The sequence below is a fragment of the Ctenopharyngodon idella genome, chromosome 16 (assembly GCF_019924925.1).
Source record: "Ctenopharyngodon idella isolate HZGC_01 chromosome 16, HZGC01, whole genome shotgun sequence".
Taxonomy (NCBI): Eukaryota; Metazoa; Chordata; class Actinopteri; order Cypriniformes; family Xenocyprididae; genus Ctenopharyngodon; species Ctenopharyngodon idella.
Window position 1 is genome coordinate 3,411,433 of NC_067235.1, and position 19,396 is coordinate 3,430,828.

Below are 19,396 nucleotides of genomic sequence, written 5' to 3' on the forward strand. Positions count from 1 at the left end.
CTCTCCAAGGCTGCATTTATTTGATAAAAAATACAGTAAAAATAGTAATATTATGAAACATTACAGAAAGACGCACCAGTATCGAGTTCTCTTTCACGCTTGAACAAACAGTAACACACAGAATTGTCAAAATGTCCATTTTGTCGAGTATCCTCATAAGAGCAGTCTTAAATGAGTTAAATAATGTCTTAAATGAACTTAAAGAGTTGTGAGAAAATGAGATGCGCGTCAGATTTGCGTTCGGCAGCGGCAGCTCTTAAAGTGACAGCAGCCTAATAAACCAGTTGCTGTGATGATGTCTGTCATTAATGTTCATCAAAGAACAAAGGTAACAGAGACAAACCGTAGCTTTAATAAGGATTAATCTATATTTACTTTATAATTTATGAAGACTGTAAAGTGTTTGATAACTTTATTCAATTTCTATATTTCATACCTGTTAGACAGGTATTAAGGCCACAGGTAAATATGACATTTATTATTATAATGGGTTTATGTGAAGATTGTTTTAAGTTCACTTAAAATAAAAGTTGTTATTTTTTAAAGCCTAATAAATGAATCAGTTTCATAGAGACATCAGTACAGTATTAGTATCAGTGATACTGGCCTTCATTCATAAAAAGATTCCATTACAACAAATATTTAAAGTTGTTTCTACATTCATTTGGAGAGTAACTGTGAAGTTATTACAATATAAAACAATCGTGAATATTTACATAAAAATGTGCAATTAATTAGTGTTTTTTAATCAATTGACAGCACTAATGAGAGCACACATACTGATATTATGTAACACGTGTCACACAGCAGCCTACAGTATTTTTGTCATTTTTATTCATGGATTTTTAATTAAGAGGCTTCATTAAAAATGAATTACAACCCAAGCATATCTAAACAAACCAGAATGGAACAAACACAGATGGGAGCTGTAGTGACCTCCGCTGGTCAAAGAGTGCAACATCATTTACTCGCCCTCAAGTTGTTCCAAACCTGTATGAGTTTCTTTCTTCTGCTGAACACAAAAGAAGATATTTTAAAAGAATGTCAGTAACCAAACAATTGAGGTTTATTTTTTTTTTTTTCATACTATGGAAGTCAATGGGGCCCATCAACTGTTTGGTTACTGGTATTCTGTATTTAGTAGAAGAAAGACATTCATACAGGTTTGGAACAACTTAAATGATGACAGAATTTTCATTTTTGGGTGAACTATCCCTTTAAAGGCGTCAGGGTTTGGCTGGTTAGCATGAGCCATTAGCCCCTGCTGGTAGATGCTGTAACTACACCACTCTAGGGCAAAATACATCGTTCTCCGTTGATTCTCATTCAAAAGTAGCTCTGCTTCCTTACTAAAGTTTTCTGAATGCAACCTACAGTATAATATTTCATTTTATTACGATTCGTATTATATTACTTACCAATTAATTACAACCATTACTTATGGTTGGAGGCTTCAGTAAATATTTGGTTCATACGTGGTGTCAACTACATTTACTAATACAACGCACAAATATTTAGTAGTAACTTACTGCTCATTTACTCTACAAGCAGGTAAACTGTGTATTTTGGCACTCCAGAAGAAGATGATGTGAAATGAATAATAAAACACATATGTCTGAACATCAGTGTGGTCTCAGGCTTCACCTGTGTGATGGCGTAGTTCTTGTTCTCCCAGATCTTCTTGGCCTCAGAGCGCTCTCTCTTGTTCAGGACGGATGGGTTGGGCGTCTCTTGACCCTCACGGGCCGTTCTCAGTTTGGTGACCAAACCCCACAGACGGGCCTGCCATCTCAACACTCCTGGGATGGCATCAGCTACACACACAAATGAAGCATGATGTTAAACAGCATGTTGGTGTGGAGGAGCTGTCAGTGTACTGGATGGATGGGTTAGGGACATGGCTGATAAATCGTGATGCTTAGTTGAAGAATAAAATGCACATAATTTTTTTTCTTTTTGATTTCTTTTCATCTGGATTGCAAGTTAAATTTTCTCTGTATATGTAAGTTTTATAACTGCTCATCTTTTACTTCAGGTTTTTAAACATTTGTAATAACATTTCAAAAATCTTCATGCATAATAATAAATGAAATTAATTTAAAATAGTTTAGGACAGTGGCTCTGAAACCCTTCTGAGGGGGACGCAAAATTCAGTATCATTCAATATAGGACAAGTAAATTGGTGAAATGATTTAAAACAGGCATTAAAATAAGTGAAAACAGCTAAAAATCAAGATGCAAATGGATATCATATTTCAATTCGAACTTTAATTTGACAATTCGACAACAATTTTAATTCGAACAACTGTCTTTTTTGGTTAAGAATGAGGGCTTTAAGAAGGAGTTTGATCTCTAAATTAAAAACAAAACAAAAACAAAAACAAACAAACAAAAACAATTTTATATATATATATATATATATATATATATATATATATATATATATATATATGAAAAGCAAAAGGAATTTCAATTAGTAGGTTATAGATTTTTATAGAAGTTATGCCAAGCTTTAAATTATTTATTTTAATTCATCATTTAAAATAATAATAATAATAATAATAATAATAATAATATAATAATAATAATAACATTTAATCAGTAAAAATTTAATTAAATAAATAAGTAAATTAAAAATATCTAGTCATAGAAATTAATGCAACCCTTAAAAAGTAACAGGAATTTCAAAAAAAATGTACCAGTGTACATTTTTATAGTTATGTTAAAATATCTTATCTGGTAGAAATTACTATTTTGGAGTCAATAATAATAATAATAATAATAATAATAATAAATCCATAATCACAAATGATGGAAAAAGCTGCTAACTGTGAACGTAAAGAGTGTGAACACTGAAAGACATTCTATTCTTAAAACTTTTGGAAATTAAAAGTTTGTGGTACAGTTTTGAAAGAAGTCTCTGATATTCACCAACGCTGCATTTATTTGATCAAAAATACAGTAAAACAGTAATATTGTGAAATATTATAAAGTTAAACTGACTGTTTTCTATGTGAACATATAGTAAACTGTAATTTATTCCTGATCAAAGCTGAATTTTCAGCATCATTACTCCAGTCTGCAGTGTCACATGATCCTTCAGAAATCATTCTGATATGAGGATTTGATGATCAAGAAACATTTATGATTATTACCAATGTTGAAAACAGTTGTGCTGCACAATATTTTTATGGAAACTGTGATACTGTGATTATTTGATGAATAGAAAGTTCAACAGAACAGCATTTGTTTGAAATATAAATCCCTTGTAACATTATAAATGTCTTTACTGTCACTTTTGATCAAAATTTGAATGCATTCTTGCAGAATAAAAGTATTCATTTCTATTTCTTTTAGCTGTAAACTTAGGGAATTAGGGAAATTACCATTATTTTTTAAAATTATTTTAATATAAATGAAATATTTAAAAATATATAATAAAATACAATTTTAATGAATTAAAATGTAATATAATTAAGAAGATAGTCAGTACTCACTCTTGACGTCCCATAAGATGTCCTGCTCAGGTGGAGCGGCGTACAGAAGGTAGAGGCGCATGGTGTCGATGCCGTACTGCTGCACCACCTCCTGAGGGTCCAGCCCGTTGTGTTTGGATTTACTCATCTTCTCCCATGTGACCTGCAGTCGGCTCCCGGTGTCCCTCTGAACGGGCTCCGAACCTGCCAGAGAGAATGTTTGTTTGATCATTTCCGTTTGTCATGAGATTTGAGAAACATTACTGTTTGATAGTAACATCTAAAATGCATTTCCACTGGATTTTAAGGGAAGGGTCATTGATTTCATGATTACTGTTCAAAAGGTCAGTACAATTTTTTAAAGGGGTCCTATGATGCTTTTTTCCATATTCATCTTTCTTTAGTGTGTAATGTTGCTGTTTGAGCATAAAGAAGGTCTGCAAAGTCCCTCCAGCGGGAGTTATTCTCTATGTCAGTGTCATCAGTGTCAACTCCTTGAAACGCCTCAATTGTAATCTTGAGTTTTCTTCCGGGAACAAACACGTCACAATATTCCTCATTTAAATAATTAATATGCAGAATAAAGGGGCGGGGCCTGGTTGAGTTAGTTAGTAGTGTGTTGAAACTGGCGGTTATGGTAAGGGGCGGGACGTTACCCAAACACGCTTGAAGAGCTTGACCAATCACAAGCTCTAGCCGACCAATCAGAGCACACTGTGCTTATTGACCAATCAGAGCACATTGTGCTTATCAGAAGGAGGGGCTTCATAGAGACAGGAACTAAACAGAGCGTTACTGACAGACTGGGAAGAGAGGAGCTGCAACAATGGAGAATATGAGGAAAATAATTCAAGCATGAAAACCTGTTCTAGTAGAGCACAAAAATATGACCTCTTTAATACTTTTATTCAGCAATGATGCATTAAATTTATCAAAAGTAACAGAAAAACATAAATATTTATAATGTTACAAAAGATTTCTGTTTTAAATAAATGAAGTGACTATTCATCAAAGAATCCTGAGAAGAAAATATGTAATATGAATTGTTTTCAACATTGATAATAATCAGAAATGTTTCTTGAGCAGCAAATCCTCATATCAGAATGATTTCTGAAGGATCATGTGACTCTGAAGACTGGAGTAATGATGCGTTGATCACAGGATATAAATTACAGTTTACAATATTGTATAAAATTGTAATAATATTTCACAATTTTACAGTTTATACTGTATTTTTAATCAAATAAATGCAGCCTTGGTGAGCAGAAGAGACTTCTCTCGAAAATCCAAACTTTTAAATGTTTGCGAGCAGCTCTGAAAGACCCGTTTACACCTGTATGAAGCGCTGAGCACCTGTGATCGGACACTCAAGAGGGTGTAAACGGTGTGATGTTTGAACCCTCGGGAAGAGACGCAGCTGTGTTTACTGTAATAAGTGCTTCTCCTCTACGCTGTTTACACACACACACACACACACACACATTATAAAACCATCAACGCTAAGATCACAGAAATTACAGGCGTTTCAGGGAGCCAATTCAGATGCTCAAGCAAGTCTGTTTACCTTGTTGCCTGGCAACAAAAACTAAGACCATTTTAGATCCAGTATCCACAGAAAGCATCACAGGAAGTGAGTGAGAAATGTGAGAAGGGCTGTTCATGCTATTACACACTAAAATGGCACAAGCTGTCTCACAGTTTTACACTTCAGTCTGATTTGCTGGCTTAATGCAATCTCCAGGAGAGTGCACATATTTTTATCAGTCCACTAGTAAACCTACTTATTTCAGGTTGGTTCAGCTAATGCGCGCACACACATTCACGAGTAAAAAAAAATGTCTTTACCAATAAGGCAATTTCTTCTTTTAACTCAAGACAGGCTTCAATTCCTATAGTTAGTATATTCAAAACTATATATTCTTCTTTATTATTAGATTTAAATGCAGTTTCCTCCTAAACAGTTTCAGAGTCCAATTCTGGGCTAAAAGAAACCCCAACATGCACTAGATTTCATGAATCCAACACAAACACCAGCACTACTTCATATCCTCTTACTCTCTCACACACACCTGTGAAATCAACGTCCTCTTTCTTCAGGTACTGGCCGGTCTCTGCCACCCTGAACGTCTGCCCCTTTATCAGACCCTGAACCAGCAGCTTTCTGAAGGGCTCCCTGAGGAGGAGAAGGAGAACGGACGTACTTTAATGAACACCCAATGAAGTAAAAAAAGCACAGAGCTTTGTGCATAAAATCAAAACTGACCACATTTACTTCCTTAAAGGAATAGTTGACCCAGAATGAAAAATTCCTGATCATTTACTCACCCGTGGCCGTCCAAGATGTATATAATTTTCTTTTCTCAGCTGAAGTGAAATTAAGTTTTTTGAAGAAAACATTCCAGATTTTTTTCTCCATTTAATGCAAGTAAATGGTGCTCAATGTAGACCATTTTTATGGTCCAAAATCCATATTTAGGCAGCTTCAAAGGGCTCCACACGACCCCAGCTGACAAATAAGGGTCTTCCCTAGGTAAATGATCAGTCATTTTCAGAAAAAGATAAAAATGTATATACTTTTTAACATGGCCGTATCTACCATTGAGGACACCGAGGTCATGTCCTCGGTATTTTTTCCCTAAATTTCAAATTAGTCAAAGCTGAAATCCAGCAGTGATGATCAATGCCAAACACAGAATCCGAATCTATATGTCGTATGTATTTTCTCCCAATTAAATTCACATTCTCCGTCTAATCTCAAGTGAAATCTCCGCCTCTATCTGTCTTTGCAGGCAGTGGCACGTGACACGTTACCTAGGCTACAGATTCAGAGAGTCTGGAAAGCCGGCAGGCTGATTGTATGTTTTTTCACGTAAGCTAATACATCGTAGTGTGGTCTTGAGCGAAATGCAGACATGAAGAAGAACTTGCATCAAACTAAATTAAGTTTTAAAAAGCCAACAACAGAAGGGCAGGGAAAGAGTAGGAGAGAAGGTGAGCCTGTGTGTGTCAGTGGCAGACTGTTTGAAAAAATGACCTCGGTATTTTAAAAATCCTGGCTACGGCCCTGCTTTTTAACTACAAATGCTCGCCTTAGTCCAGCTCTGTGAAGTGTCAAGACAAGCATTTGTAGTTAAAAAGTATATGGGCCATTCTACAGAATTGGTGTAAACTGCTGTCCCACAACCAAAAAACACATTTAAAAAGCATTTAAGTATCCACATCTTAGATGGTTACTAAGATCCTTCTATTATCTATTGAATTCCACAATAATATTTAAAATAAGCTTAATATATATATATATTATTATATATATGAGGTGGCTGTCCCAAACTCTAACCCCTAAATTTCAACTTTATATATATATATATAAAACGTCTCTACCAAACACCTTTTTTCTGCAATTAAGCAAACATTTTTGAGTGTTACTCCATAAAATTTAGTTTTTATGTGTGTACAACTGTTCAGAACTGTGCTAGCTAACCATGTGCTGATTAGCATCTTTGAGCTAGGCTCAAAAGTATCTAAAATTGTCACTACCGAAACAGTCACGACCCGAAACCTGTGGTGAAGTTTCGGTTGTGACATCATTTTTTGATTGTTATTCGATGAAATTTCGTTTTTGTGTGTGTACATCTGTTCAGAACTGTGCTAGCTAACCAAGTGTTGATTAGCATCCTTGAGCTAGGCTCAAAAGTATCTAAAAATTCGTACTGAATTCTTCTTATTAAATTCTTCTTAAATTATTTATTATTGTGTTTCAGCAGTGACAAATTTGGGGAGAGGAAAAATATTCCAAAACTTGCTGAAAATAAAATATGAGAATAAACTGTACAATTACCAGAAATGTGTGCCTTGGATATTATACAATTTGCATACATACAAAATTTGTAAAAAAAAAAAAAAAAAAAAAAAATCATTTTTTCAAGATGTACTCTGACTTTGAACCAATTCTGTAGAATGGCCCATATAATTATTTTTTTTCAGAATATGACTGATCTTTTCACTAGAAAGGACCCTTATTCGTCGGCTGGGGTCGTGTGGAGCCCTTTGAAGCTGCATAAATATGGATTTTGGACAGTCAAAAATGGTCTACATTGAGCACCATTCACTTGCATTAGATGAAGAAAAATCCTGGGATGTTTTCCTCAAAAACCTTAATTTCTCTTCAGCTGAGGAAAGAAAGTCATATATATCTTGAATGGCTTTGGGATGAGTAAATAAATCAGGAAATATTCAGTTTTGGGTGAACTTTTCCTTTAAATCTGTCATCATTTACTAATCCTCATGTCATTCAAACCTGTATTCTGATATTTTTAATTATTTGGAACCAAACAGATGAAATTTTGAAGAATCTTTTCAATGGTCAGGCACCAAAAGGACAGAAAACACCTTAGAAGTATCATTAAAAATAGTCCATTCAACGTGTGCACAAGTCATCACACAAACCCTCTGAATGCTTTCAGAAGACTTGGATTACTTGAATGAGTTTTTATTGTATTTTTTAAGCTTTTTTGAGCTGTAAAGCTGGCGGCCACTATATGAACTGTCTACTTTTTATGTTCTACAAGAAAAAAATAACAGCTTACGAGATTATTCATTCATTGGTGAGTGAATAACTGCATGAGTTTCATTTCTGGATGAACTATTTGAAAACACTTAGTTAAGATGAACTAAGAATGAACAACACTTCTACAGCATTTATTAATCTTAGAAAATGTTAATTTCAACATTTACTAATATATCTAATCTCTAAACTAAATATACATCTAATCTATAAACTATTATCATTAGTTATCAATGAACTGTGCACTGTGAACTAAAATAAATGTATTAATTCTTGTTAATAAAGGAGACCATATTGTAAAGTGTGACCAACTATTCCTTTAGTGAATGTTCCTTGATGATACATTTTAATAAACGTTTTAATTTCATTCTTACTATCATATTTCTGAAATCTTTCTTTAAAATCTATTTATCTAAAATACATTTCTCCACCAAGAAACCACATCTCTTTTTAATATATTATACTGTAAAGAAGGCCAATGCCAGAATAATATTCCAGCCCACTTTTCATAATTAAATCAAGAGTAACATTTTACAATAAGGTTCCATCAATTAACTGCATTAGTTAACAGTAACTAACAATGAAAAATACTTCTGAAGAATTTACAAATCTTAGTTGATTTTAATTTCAACATTTACTAACACATTATTTAAATAAAAAGTTGTATATGTTAATATTATTAAAACAACCGGAGTTAACATGTACTAACGAAAAGTTGTATTTTTAGATCAATAAATAGTGTAACAAATGAATTACTCGTTGTTAACTAATGTTAACTAATCAGTGATCAAGTGAATAGACTAGTCTTACAAGTTAGTCAGTTTTTTTTCTTTAAGACTGGTCATAATATTTTTAAGTCAGTTACATAAAAAGGTAGATTGGTCTAATTTATATCCAAAAAGTAAATGTAGGGCGGGGCTTGATTTTGTCTGTAGGGAATTGATTTGATGCTTGGATGGTTGTGGTTTTGCTGTTGGTGGATCTCATGTGAGTGGCAGATTGCCCCGCCCTCCTGGCAGTAAACACATCATTATACGTCATATTATTAAAGTTAAATGTTTTGTGAATGCCCTTTCATGCGCTCTTTTCATCGCACTCATGATGTGTTTGTATAGTTGTGGGCAAAAGTTGCATTGGTTCTCTTTTGTTTTTGCTTGTGTTCATTATTTCTTTATATGACAGCCTGGGCAAAAATCATGTTAGCATAATTTAATTGTGTTAATATCACAAATAAAACAATCGACTCCAAGCACAACTACGCAATATGCTTACAAAATCTTTAACACATTCTTAATAATATTTGAATAAAGGGTGATGTCTATTTTCCCATGCCGGACATGACTTTTGGCCACTACAGTATATGTGTGTATGTCGCACCTGTGTGAAACCATGCCCTGGTCTCTGCAGAAGTGGCTGAGGAAGCGTGCGTAGTACAGGTGCATGACGGCGTGCTCCTTCCCTCCGATGTACACATCCACAGGCATCCAGTGATCCGCTCGGGAACGCGCAAAAGGCCTGTGAGGAGAGAGGAACACCTCAGACTCTATCCTGAGAGAGCGGCCACTAGGGGTCACTGACGCACAGACATCGACACTGAAGCACGAGCACAGGCTGCAGAGCGACAGGTGTCGGTAGATCTCACAAACTCACTAAAACACTTTAATGTTGGCGCTGCTTTATACGGACATCACATTTACCACACTCCAATAACACATTCAACTGCTCTCTGAAGAGAGAACGTGAACCCCTGAGTGACTTAAAACAAAATAATAAGCACACTTGAACAAACTGTGATAAACAAACACGTCACACTCTATAACCAGCTGCCAGCAGCACTGAACTAACCGTACATTTAACCCGAACAGATCCACATACAGCAGACAACAATAAAAGGGCTCTGGAAGTGACTCCCATGCATTTTCTTTCATTCAAAATGAGTTACAGAGACATTGTGTTTACATAACACTTGTGTTACTAACAGAATGACTAATTACTAACAGTGATTCCACTGACTAAACATAACCTTTCATAGGTACTCTGAAGAAAACTGATTTAAAACTCTTAAACATGAAAATATTTTAATTAGGGTTGTTACTTGGTTTATATATATTTAATGACTAATCCTAACATTTTTTCATAGGTAGCATGTTAACGGATTCAGATCACTCAATAACATGAATTTATGCAGAACTACTTATTCGTCTTCACAAGGGGGAAAAAGGTGAACACAAAAGCACTGGAAATCCAAATCTGTAATATGCTAATCAATATAAGATATACAGAAATAATAGTAAAAAATACATATAATTAATATCATTAATTATTACAGAATTGCATTCTTGGTTTACATTTCCAGTGTTTTTGTGATTATAATTAATTATTTTTTAGTAAAATAATTATTAAACTTTCCCTATACTTTATGGATGCAATCTTAAATGTGGTGAAACATTTCTATGAATAATGATGTTTCACCCGTGATGAAGATATTTCACTTGATGAGCTTCGATGATGATTAAATTCCACCATACAAAGAATTTCCTTTTTTTGAGTTTGATTTATAAATAAATGTCTCAGTTTTAAGCACAGAATGGAAGTTATAATGTGAAAGCATTCGTGAGAAATCGTGCTGCATTCATCAGTCAAAAGACGTGACAAAAGACAGGGACTACAATGCTCAGAGCTGCAGCCTTTCATGCATCTAAATGTAATGCTATAAAACACTCTTCACAACTACTGTAGGTAATCTTGATGGCCGTTAATGGGAAAAACTATAAAAAAAAAAAGTTTACAAAAGTGCTCCACATATAATACTTATTTCATATGCAAAGCTGTTACCCAACCATAGCAGTGGAGTTACCCAACCAAAGGGGGGTCTAATGCTATTTCATGCATTCTGACTTATTTACACTGTTAAAGAGTTGGATTCTCATGCTAAACATGGTCAAAGTTTCAAAACATGAGTTGGGCATATGACGGAGTATTTCTGTGCCAAATACACTACTTCCGGTTGTAGATATGTTTCGCCAAATTTTTTTCGAGTATGGCCTGTACCACGTCATAAAGGGTGGAATTCCTTGTATAGGCACTTCTCCCTGATAAGCGTGCGCACACACATCATCCAGAGCAAGAGCAAGAGCACGCCCATCAACGCGCTTCGTTTGGGATACGGAAGCCGAGAGATTTTTCAACAGTGTCCCAATTCAGGGGCTGCACCCTTTGAAGGCTGCATACATCATTGAGACAGTCTCATTTAAGAAAAATAACTGATAGATTGCAACGTAAGAAAGAAATGACAGTATTTTACACCTCACAATGAATATCAGTCAATTTTATTATGGTTACTTTTCTTAAATATGACATCCTTGATGAAGTATTCAGCCTTCAAACGTGACCTCCGGAGGACGCAGCCTCCGAAATGAGACGCAGCTCCTGTCACTGAAGGAGTGTGTTTTTGGTTGTGAGGGAAAGATTACCCTTTTCAGCTTCCCAAAGAACCCAGCGTTAAAGGATTTGTTCACCCAAAAATGAAAATAATGTAATTTATTACTCACCCTCATGGTGTTCTACACCCGTAAGACCTTCGTTCATCTTCGAAACACAAATTAAGATATTTTTGTTTAAATCCGATGGCTCAGTGAGGCCTGCGTAGCCAGCAATGACATTTCCTCTCTCAAGATCCATTAATGTACTAAAAACATATTTAAATCAGTTCATGTGAGTACAGTGGTTCAATATTAATATTATAAAGCGACGAGAATATTTTTGGTGCACCAAAAAACTAAAATAACGACTTATATAGTGATGGCCGATCGTTAGAGCGTTATGAATCAGCGTATCAAATCAGCGGTTCGGAGCGCCAAAGTCACGTGATTTCAGCAGTTTGGCGGTTTGACACACAATCCGAATCATGATTCGATACGCTGATTCATAACGCTCCGAAGCTTCCTGAAGCAGTGTTTTGAAATTGGCCACCACTATATAAGTTATTTTGTTTTTTTAGGCGCACCAAAATTATTCTCGTCGCTTTATAATATTAATATTGAACCACTGTACTCACATGAACTGATTTAAATATGTTTTTAGTACATTAATGGATCTTGAGAGAGGAAATGTCATTGTTGGCTATGGAGGCCTCACTGAGTCATCGGATTTCAACAAAAATATCTTAATTTGTGTTTTGAAGATGAACGAAGGTCTTACGGGTGTGGAACGGCATGAGGGTGAGTAATAAATGACATTATTTTCTTTTTTGGGTGAATTAACCCTTTAAGGGAACAGTGGATGAAGTTTGTTTTTCCGGGGCAGCAACAGAGTTGTGCATGTTATGTTTGTTTGTTCCCGGGATTTCGGTGACGAATACTTTGTAAACAAGTCCCAGTTCGGTGCTGGATTTGCAGATCGCGGGAGGTGAGTAAAGCTGCATCAGATGTCTGTGTTTTGTTGGCAATCGGCACGCAAGTGCATATAATGTAAACAACACAAACGTTTTTGTTCCCTTTTTATTTATAATGATGTCACAGCTAGCAGACGATCTCTACACCGAAGCTGCGAGCGCTCGTGACTCTTTAGCTCCGCCCACGGCACTGACGGCAGGCACGCCTCCAGGAGCTCTGCTTTTTTCGGAAAGACTCGGTACAGCATATCTATCTTTTATAAATATGACAAAACTAAAGACTTTTCGGAGATATGAAGGATGCATTGTTACTCTATATGTACTCAAGATTAACATGAGTTGAAAATTAGCACATTGCTCTTTTCAGAAGGAGGGGCTTCATAGAGACAGGAACTAAACAGAGCGTTACTGACAGACTGGGAAGAGAGGAGCTGCAACAATGGAGAATATGAGACAAATAATAAACATTCAAGCATGAAAACCTGTTCTAGTAGAGCACAAAAACAACATCAAGGCTTTGAAAAAGGGCTAAATAGGTCCTCTTTAACAAATGAGACATTATGGTAAAGTGTTACCAACATTGTTTAAACAAAACTACATTTCCATTCAGTTAGTCTTACCGCAAGTCTATGATGCACTAATGCTGCCTATGAAACCTTTTCATTGTGTGAAGTTGTGTGTGATGCATTACAGGGACAAAGAAGTGGCATTTTAAATTCATTGTTGTTGATCTGAAATAGCACAGACAGATGGTCTTCCATTCTGAGTCTTGCTCTTTCAGCATCTCAGACTAGGCCAGTCTCCACAAACACCTGGTGGGACAGAGGAGCAGCTGGATGTTTTCCTTACCTCAGCGGGTTGTGGGGGTCAGTGTATCTGAAATAGTACCAGCTGGAATCCACAAAGGTGTCCATGGTGTCTGTTTCTCTCTCCGCCGGCCCTTTACACCTGACATCAACAGAAAGAATAGTTTTGTAAGTGCTGGCATCGTAGATATGGTTCATTCTCATGAAACAACAGCATTTGTTCCTCCATGACTCGTATAATTAACAGAATACTGAACTTGGTCATCATACTATTAGATATATTTAAAGATGATATGCATAATTTTTAAAGCTTAAATACTTTCTCATATTCCATTTACTAAACAGGGCAAATTAGCCTGTGACCGCAATCCCATAAAAGCGCCGATGGGAGTGTAAAGTTCTGCAGGTGATTTACTGACAATGAGCAAATTAAAGAGCACAGACACAGCCGGATCATTTCCATAATGACCAACACAATCTATCAAGAGCAGAGGAAATTCACATAGAGTCACAAACAAGCAGAGCCAATGATAATCAGGTGAGAGTGAGCTAACAACACAAGTGCAAAACGGGTAAAGACATGCTTTTTTGGCAGTTAAATAATGGCCCACATTCTAATTGAAAATCTCAAATCTTAGTAAATCACGTTGCATGTTTTAAATACTCTCCTCCCAATTTTGCATCTGAAAGGGAAACAATTTCTACAAATGGCTATGCAATAAGGTCAGCCACAAAAATATCCCTGTCCATGCCTTTTCAATTTCTCACTGCATGTCTTTAGTAACTCCTGACAGTAGTTTTTTTAAGGCCAAAAGGGGGTTTGCCCTGGAGCAAGCTGTTAGTAAATCTGGCCCTTAATACACAGCATAACACAAGTCATTCATTCATTTTCCTGAAAAATGTAAACAATGGCTGTAACGAAACATTGCTCTGTTAGTTTGAGCATCCCAACCAGCACGACACAGCAACAACCTCTAAACCAATGGCATGAGTTTGGGATAGTACTATAAATTTCACCAAAGTTAGGGAGTGATATCATCAAAGTCTCGTTGAACACATGCTTCAAATGTTTACACCAATATATGTTTATATGTGGTGTAGTGAGGCCTTCAGCACTAAGGGCCCTATTTTAACGATCTAAGTGCATGGTCTGAAGCTCCCGGTGCAGCTGCATTAGGGCATGTCCAAATCCACTTTTGCTAGTTTAACAACGGAAAAAATGGTCGGCGCACCAGGAGCATGGTCCAAAAGGGTTGTACCTAGACTCTTAATGAGTCGTGGGTGTGTTTTGGGCGTAAGGTGCAATAAACCAATCACAGTCTCACCTCCCATTCCCTTTAAAAGCCAGTTGCACTCGCGCCATGGCGGATTCGCTAGTTACATGGCGGAATATAGACACCCTCAACCTGAAGAGTCAGTTTAAATGTATTTTTAATATTTGGCATGTTTGTGTGCTGCTGTGTGTCCCTGTGTGTGTAACATCAGAGTGTACGTGTGTTGTGCACCCGCCTGTAGGCACATATTACTATCGCGCTCTTTAAATAAAAAATGCTGCGTCAATTGCGTCGTTTTCAGTTGCCTCAAAATAGCAACACGCCAACAATGCTCCTGAACACACCTCGTTTTCAGACCAGCACACACACGGACGAACAGATGTCCGTGAGTGCATTTGCTATTTAAACAATGTGGTGCTGAACGTGAAAATGATCCAGCTGAAACTAGCAAAAAAACACTTGCGTCCTGCCAGGCGTCACATTGTGCTGGGCGTATGATAGAGCCCTATAATGTCCAACCCTTAAACGAATGTAACATTGTCATCATTAAAAAAAATCAATTCATTTACTATGACAAGACAGACTAAAACCGGGTGATACTGTCGTTTAAAAATTCAAAATACTGTTTAAAAGTTTGAGGTCAGTAAGATTTTTTTTTAAGAAATAGATAATTTTATTTATCAAGGACGCATTAAATTGATCAAAAGTTACAGTAAAGACATTTATAATGTTACAAAAGATTTCTATGTCAAATAAATGCTGTTCTTTTGAACTTTCTATTTATCAAAGAATCCTGAAAAATGTATGACACAAAAATATGAAGCAGCACAACTGTTTTCAACACTGATAATAATCAGAAATGTTTCTTGAGCAGCAAATCATCATATCAGAATGATTTCTGAAGGATCATGTGACACTGAAGACTGGAGTAATGATGCTGAAAATTCAGCTTTGATCACAGGAATAAATTACACTTTACTATATATTCACATAGAAAACACAATATTACTGTTTTACTGTATTTTGGATGAAATAAATGCCGCGTTGGAGAATATCAGAGACTTCTTTCAAAAATAAATCCTACCAACGGCAAAGTTTTGAATGGTAGTGTAAATGTTTTTCAAACTTACAGCGACAGAATTAAAATACTGCAGCATTCAGGGTAGGTCTCAGATTTACTAATGATAAATACTAAATACTGGTACTTTAAAAGGCTGTTACCATATATTAATTAGACAAGAATCAGCCGTCCGGTTGCTATCCTATAAAGCAGGGGTACTCAAGTTCGGAGGCCAAGAGGGCCGCATTTAAACCACATAAAATGCAGAGGGCCACAAATTACAACTTGGATCGCAAAACTTTTATTTAGGCCTTGTTAAGATAATATTTGTAGTATTTACAAGTACTTACTTGTCCTTGGTTGTTCTACTTATAATGTCACTGAACATGAAAAAAATGTCATTAAAAAAGGATTAATAGTTTGTCTTGCTGTATTCTTAATGCAACAATGCATTCATATTCTGAGTATGGAAAAAAGGCCCAAATGCATAAGGAAAAACATTACTGAGCAAATAAACTTAAGAACTGATGAAAAGAAGTCCTTTTTCCTAGTGAAAAGTCTGCATTGTTATCACAAGTAATTTCAGGTCTGGCTGTTGCTCAATTTTTTTTATTCTTTTTATACTCCATTGCACCTTTTTAATAAGATTCAGGAGTGTCAACCGCATTAAATGATGCAGAAATAAAGTTATTTGTTTTTTTTGTTTTGTTTTTTTCGAACACGCACAGTCTCAAGCATTTGATAGCCTGCGTGAACACAGGTGTTCAACACATGCGCACTAGAAAGATTCATTCTTGTCCAATCTCTTTTTCACTCCAAAACATAAGATAAAATGTCTTTGTACTCATTAAAAATAGAGTTGCTGGTATCTTTAATTCCCTCACACGAGCGCTCGTCAACACGGGTGGCTATTGTGTTTGTTGTAGTTCCGTTTACTCAGTTTCTTTTCAGACTGTAAAACAATGGCCCGTTTCAGTGTTGACACCTTGTGGACAACTAAATTAGTGCACAAACTATTCAAAGCGCACGTGCAAAATGCGTCATGCGCAGTGTACGTGGAAGAACCGAAGTAATATTAACGGTCAGTTTGAATGCAAATTATAATAACAATACATTCATATTTAGCATGACGCGGGCCACAAATTTAATGCTGACGGGCCGGATGTGGCCCGCATGGCGCCTGTTGAGTACCCCTGCTATAAAGGATGAAAACAACAACTAGTCATTTTCTATGAACAATTAAAGCTACCTAAAACTAAACTGAAATTGAAAACTCAAAATACAAAATAAAATTAATTTTTGAGTGCTTTTTTCAAAGTTATAATAACTGCTGTGGGGTTTCTCAGCTGGCACCACCGAACACAGTCCCGCGCGTTTGTCTCTGAATGCCAGTCTCGCACCCAAAGCAAACAGCGCTTCGCATCCCAGGCCATCTGTCACTTAGAATACAGTCACACTTACTCTAACGGCTCTCGGCAGACTTCATTCGGCTAATCATCAGCATCAAAAGAAACTAATTAACGACCAAACGTCAGCAGATTCCAGCCCTGCTAAAGTCAATCCCAAAGTGTGTGGCCGGCCACCCCTCCCTCCACTCCAGTCGGAGAGAGTCCACCCCGTCTTTGATAATCAGTCGAACGTTCAGACAATTCTGCCTATTATACCGCTGGCAGTGGGAGCCAAGCGCCTCGCGGTTGCCTAGCAACAGGGCGAAGGTGTAGCAGGTTAATTCTTTGAAAGCCAGGTGCCATCTGAGAGACGAGCATCCCACATATGAACCGTAATGAGGTGCCTCAGAGGAGTGTGTTTATAGCTGATATATACTAGGAAATTAGGGCATTATTTATTTATGCTCTTTTAAAAATGCAATTTTACAGTTTTGTTTTGGTTTTTTTTCCCGACTCTTTATCAACAGAATGTGTATCTGGACTGATAATAGACTGAACACAGAATGTCATGAGAGGAAGCCATTAGATGCACACTGACAGGATTCAGCAGCTCAGCAGTGACAGCTGAAGACACATGAGTGACAAAAAAAGTTGGCATGAAATAAAATTTCAATGTGTCTATTTTCCCAAATACAAGTTAAAGATCATAAAATGCCCCTATTACGCTGTTTTAAAGGTTCCTAATTTTGTTTTGGAGGTGTCCTACAATAGGTTTACATGCATCCAAGGTCAAAAAACACTTAAAGGGGATTATGTCCCTTTCACAACATGTAATGTAAGTCTCTGGTGTCCCCAGAATGTGTCTGTGAAGGTTCAGTTCAAAATACGATGAGTATTTTGAACTGAAAATACTCATGTGCAAAATACCCCACAGATAATTTATTATAGCTTGTCAAATTTTCCCCATTTGGGTGTGAGCAAATAAACGCCGTTTTTGTGTGTGTCCCTTTAAATGCAAATGAGCTGCTGCTCCCAGCCCCCTTTCCAGAAGAGGGCGGAGCTTTAACAGCTCACGCTTCGGGTGCTCAACAGCAACAAAGCTGGAGAATCTCACGCAGCCAAAATGAGGATTGTCAGTAACGGTGTTCAGCCTTACATTGTTCAAACCGGAGTCGACACTGATGGAGAGACTCAGGAAGAAGTTACAACTTTTAGAATGAAACTGGACGTTTCTGAATGGTTAGTGGATAAATTTATGTAGTTGCTGTGGAGTTGATTCAACTCATCCACTAGCATGTTCCGTCATGTTAATCTTTTGTGCAAATCCAGTGTTGAATTGACCCTCGTTTGTGAAGCAGTCCGGCGTAAAATGACACGCATGACAACAACACTACTACAACAACTCTTCCTCTTCTCTAAAGCAGCCCAACATGGCCTTACCCCCTTTTTTGCATGTTCTTGGGGGCGGGTTTATGTAAATTTTAGAGTTAGTGATGTCACCAACCCAGGAAGAAGCTCGTTGTTGTACCAGCCGAACCAGTCATTTGTTGTAGCCCTTAAAAAGTGATTTCTTTAAAAGAAAATATCTTCATTTGCATTGAACTTTGAGCGTCGTAACTTTGCAGATGTTGTTTATGCTCAAACAGCACCATTACACACTAACTAAAGTTAAAAAAGTGAAATCATGATCAAGGGCCTCTTTAAATTTTCTCATAATATCCATTGCAGCATCAGCTCTGTTCCCACAATGTCTGAAACGGTTCAATAAAGGATTCAGTCTCTCTAAACTCCTCCTTTCTGTGAGCCTACTCTGCTCTGATTGGTCACACAGCCCAGTCTGTTGTGATTGGTCTACCACTTACATCATGTGTCGGCTACCAAATGTCCATTAGCATATCTGAATTTCAGCTCCAGCTCTTCCTCAGCATTTGATACACAGTGATACGAACAGTAAAGATGGTGTCGGTTTACCGTATCAATTCCAGTGCGAGTCCTCATTCTTTTGAAGTGCATCAAAGTGAATTTGCATTCGTAGCGCAGAAAACTGCGTCTTCTCAACATACCGACAACATGAACCAAACTCTTCCAGTCTCAGCTACAACTACAGTGTTTGAGGGCGGGGCAAAGCAGACGCTGTTCACCAGCAGCCAATAAGGATCATTAGGCAAATTAGTTACAAACCTATGTGGGTTCATGCAAGAAGTGAGACTTGAATTACTGACAACTCGTTTCAGGCAGTTCAGAATCGCTTCTTTCTTTAGGGAAGCAATAACTCATGTCATGCCAACTTTGATCTTTAAAACTTTGATCTAAAAAACGCCACAGGCGCCACCTAGCTATGAAAAAATGAATCATACTTTTCAAAACTACTGCCTTGATCAACACAAAATAGGTGTCATTCGAAAGCTTAGAGACTGTACTTTACAATGAATGAA

General features: G+C 36.7%; 1 protein-coding gene across 2 annotated transcripts in view; it reads right to left on the reverse strand.

Moving 5' to 3' along the window:
* Window positions 1-19,396, reverse strand: part of lars2 (leucyl-tRNA synthetase 2, mitochondrial) — a 106,878-nt gene that overhangs the window by 17,223 nt on the left and 70,259 nt on the right. For both annotated transcript variants that reach the window (XM_051865782.1, XM_051865783.1), the window contains exons 13-17: window positions 13,283-13,381; window positions 9,418-9,555; window positions 5,546-5,649; window positions 3,498-3,680; window positions 1,645-1,814 (exon numbers count right to left, since the gene is read on the reverse strand). In XM_051865782.1, the coding sequence (XP_051721742.1) occupies window positions 1,645-1,814; window positions 3,498-3,680; window positions 5,546-5,649; window positions 9,418-9,555; window positions 13,283-13,381 (694 nt within the window). The remainder of the gene's footprint in view (window positions 1-1,644; window positions 1,815-3,497; window positions 3,681-5,545; window positions 5,650-9,417; window positions 9,556-13,282; window positions 13,382-19,396) is intronic.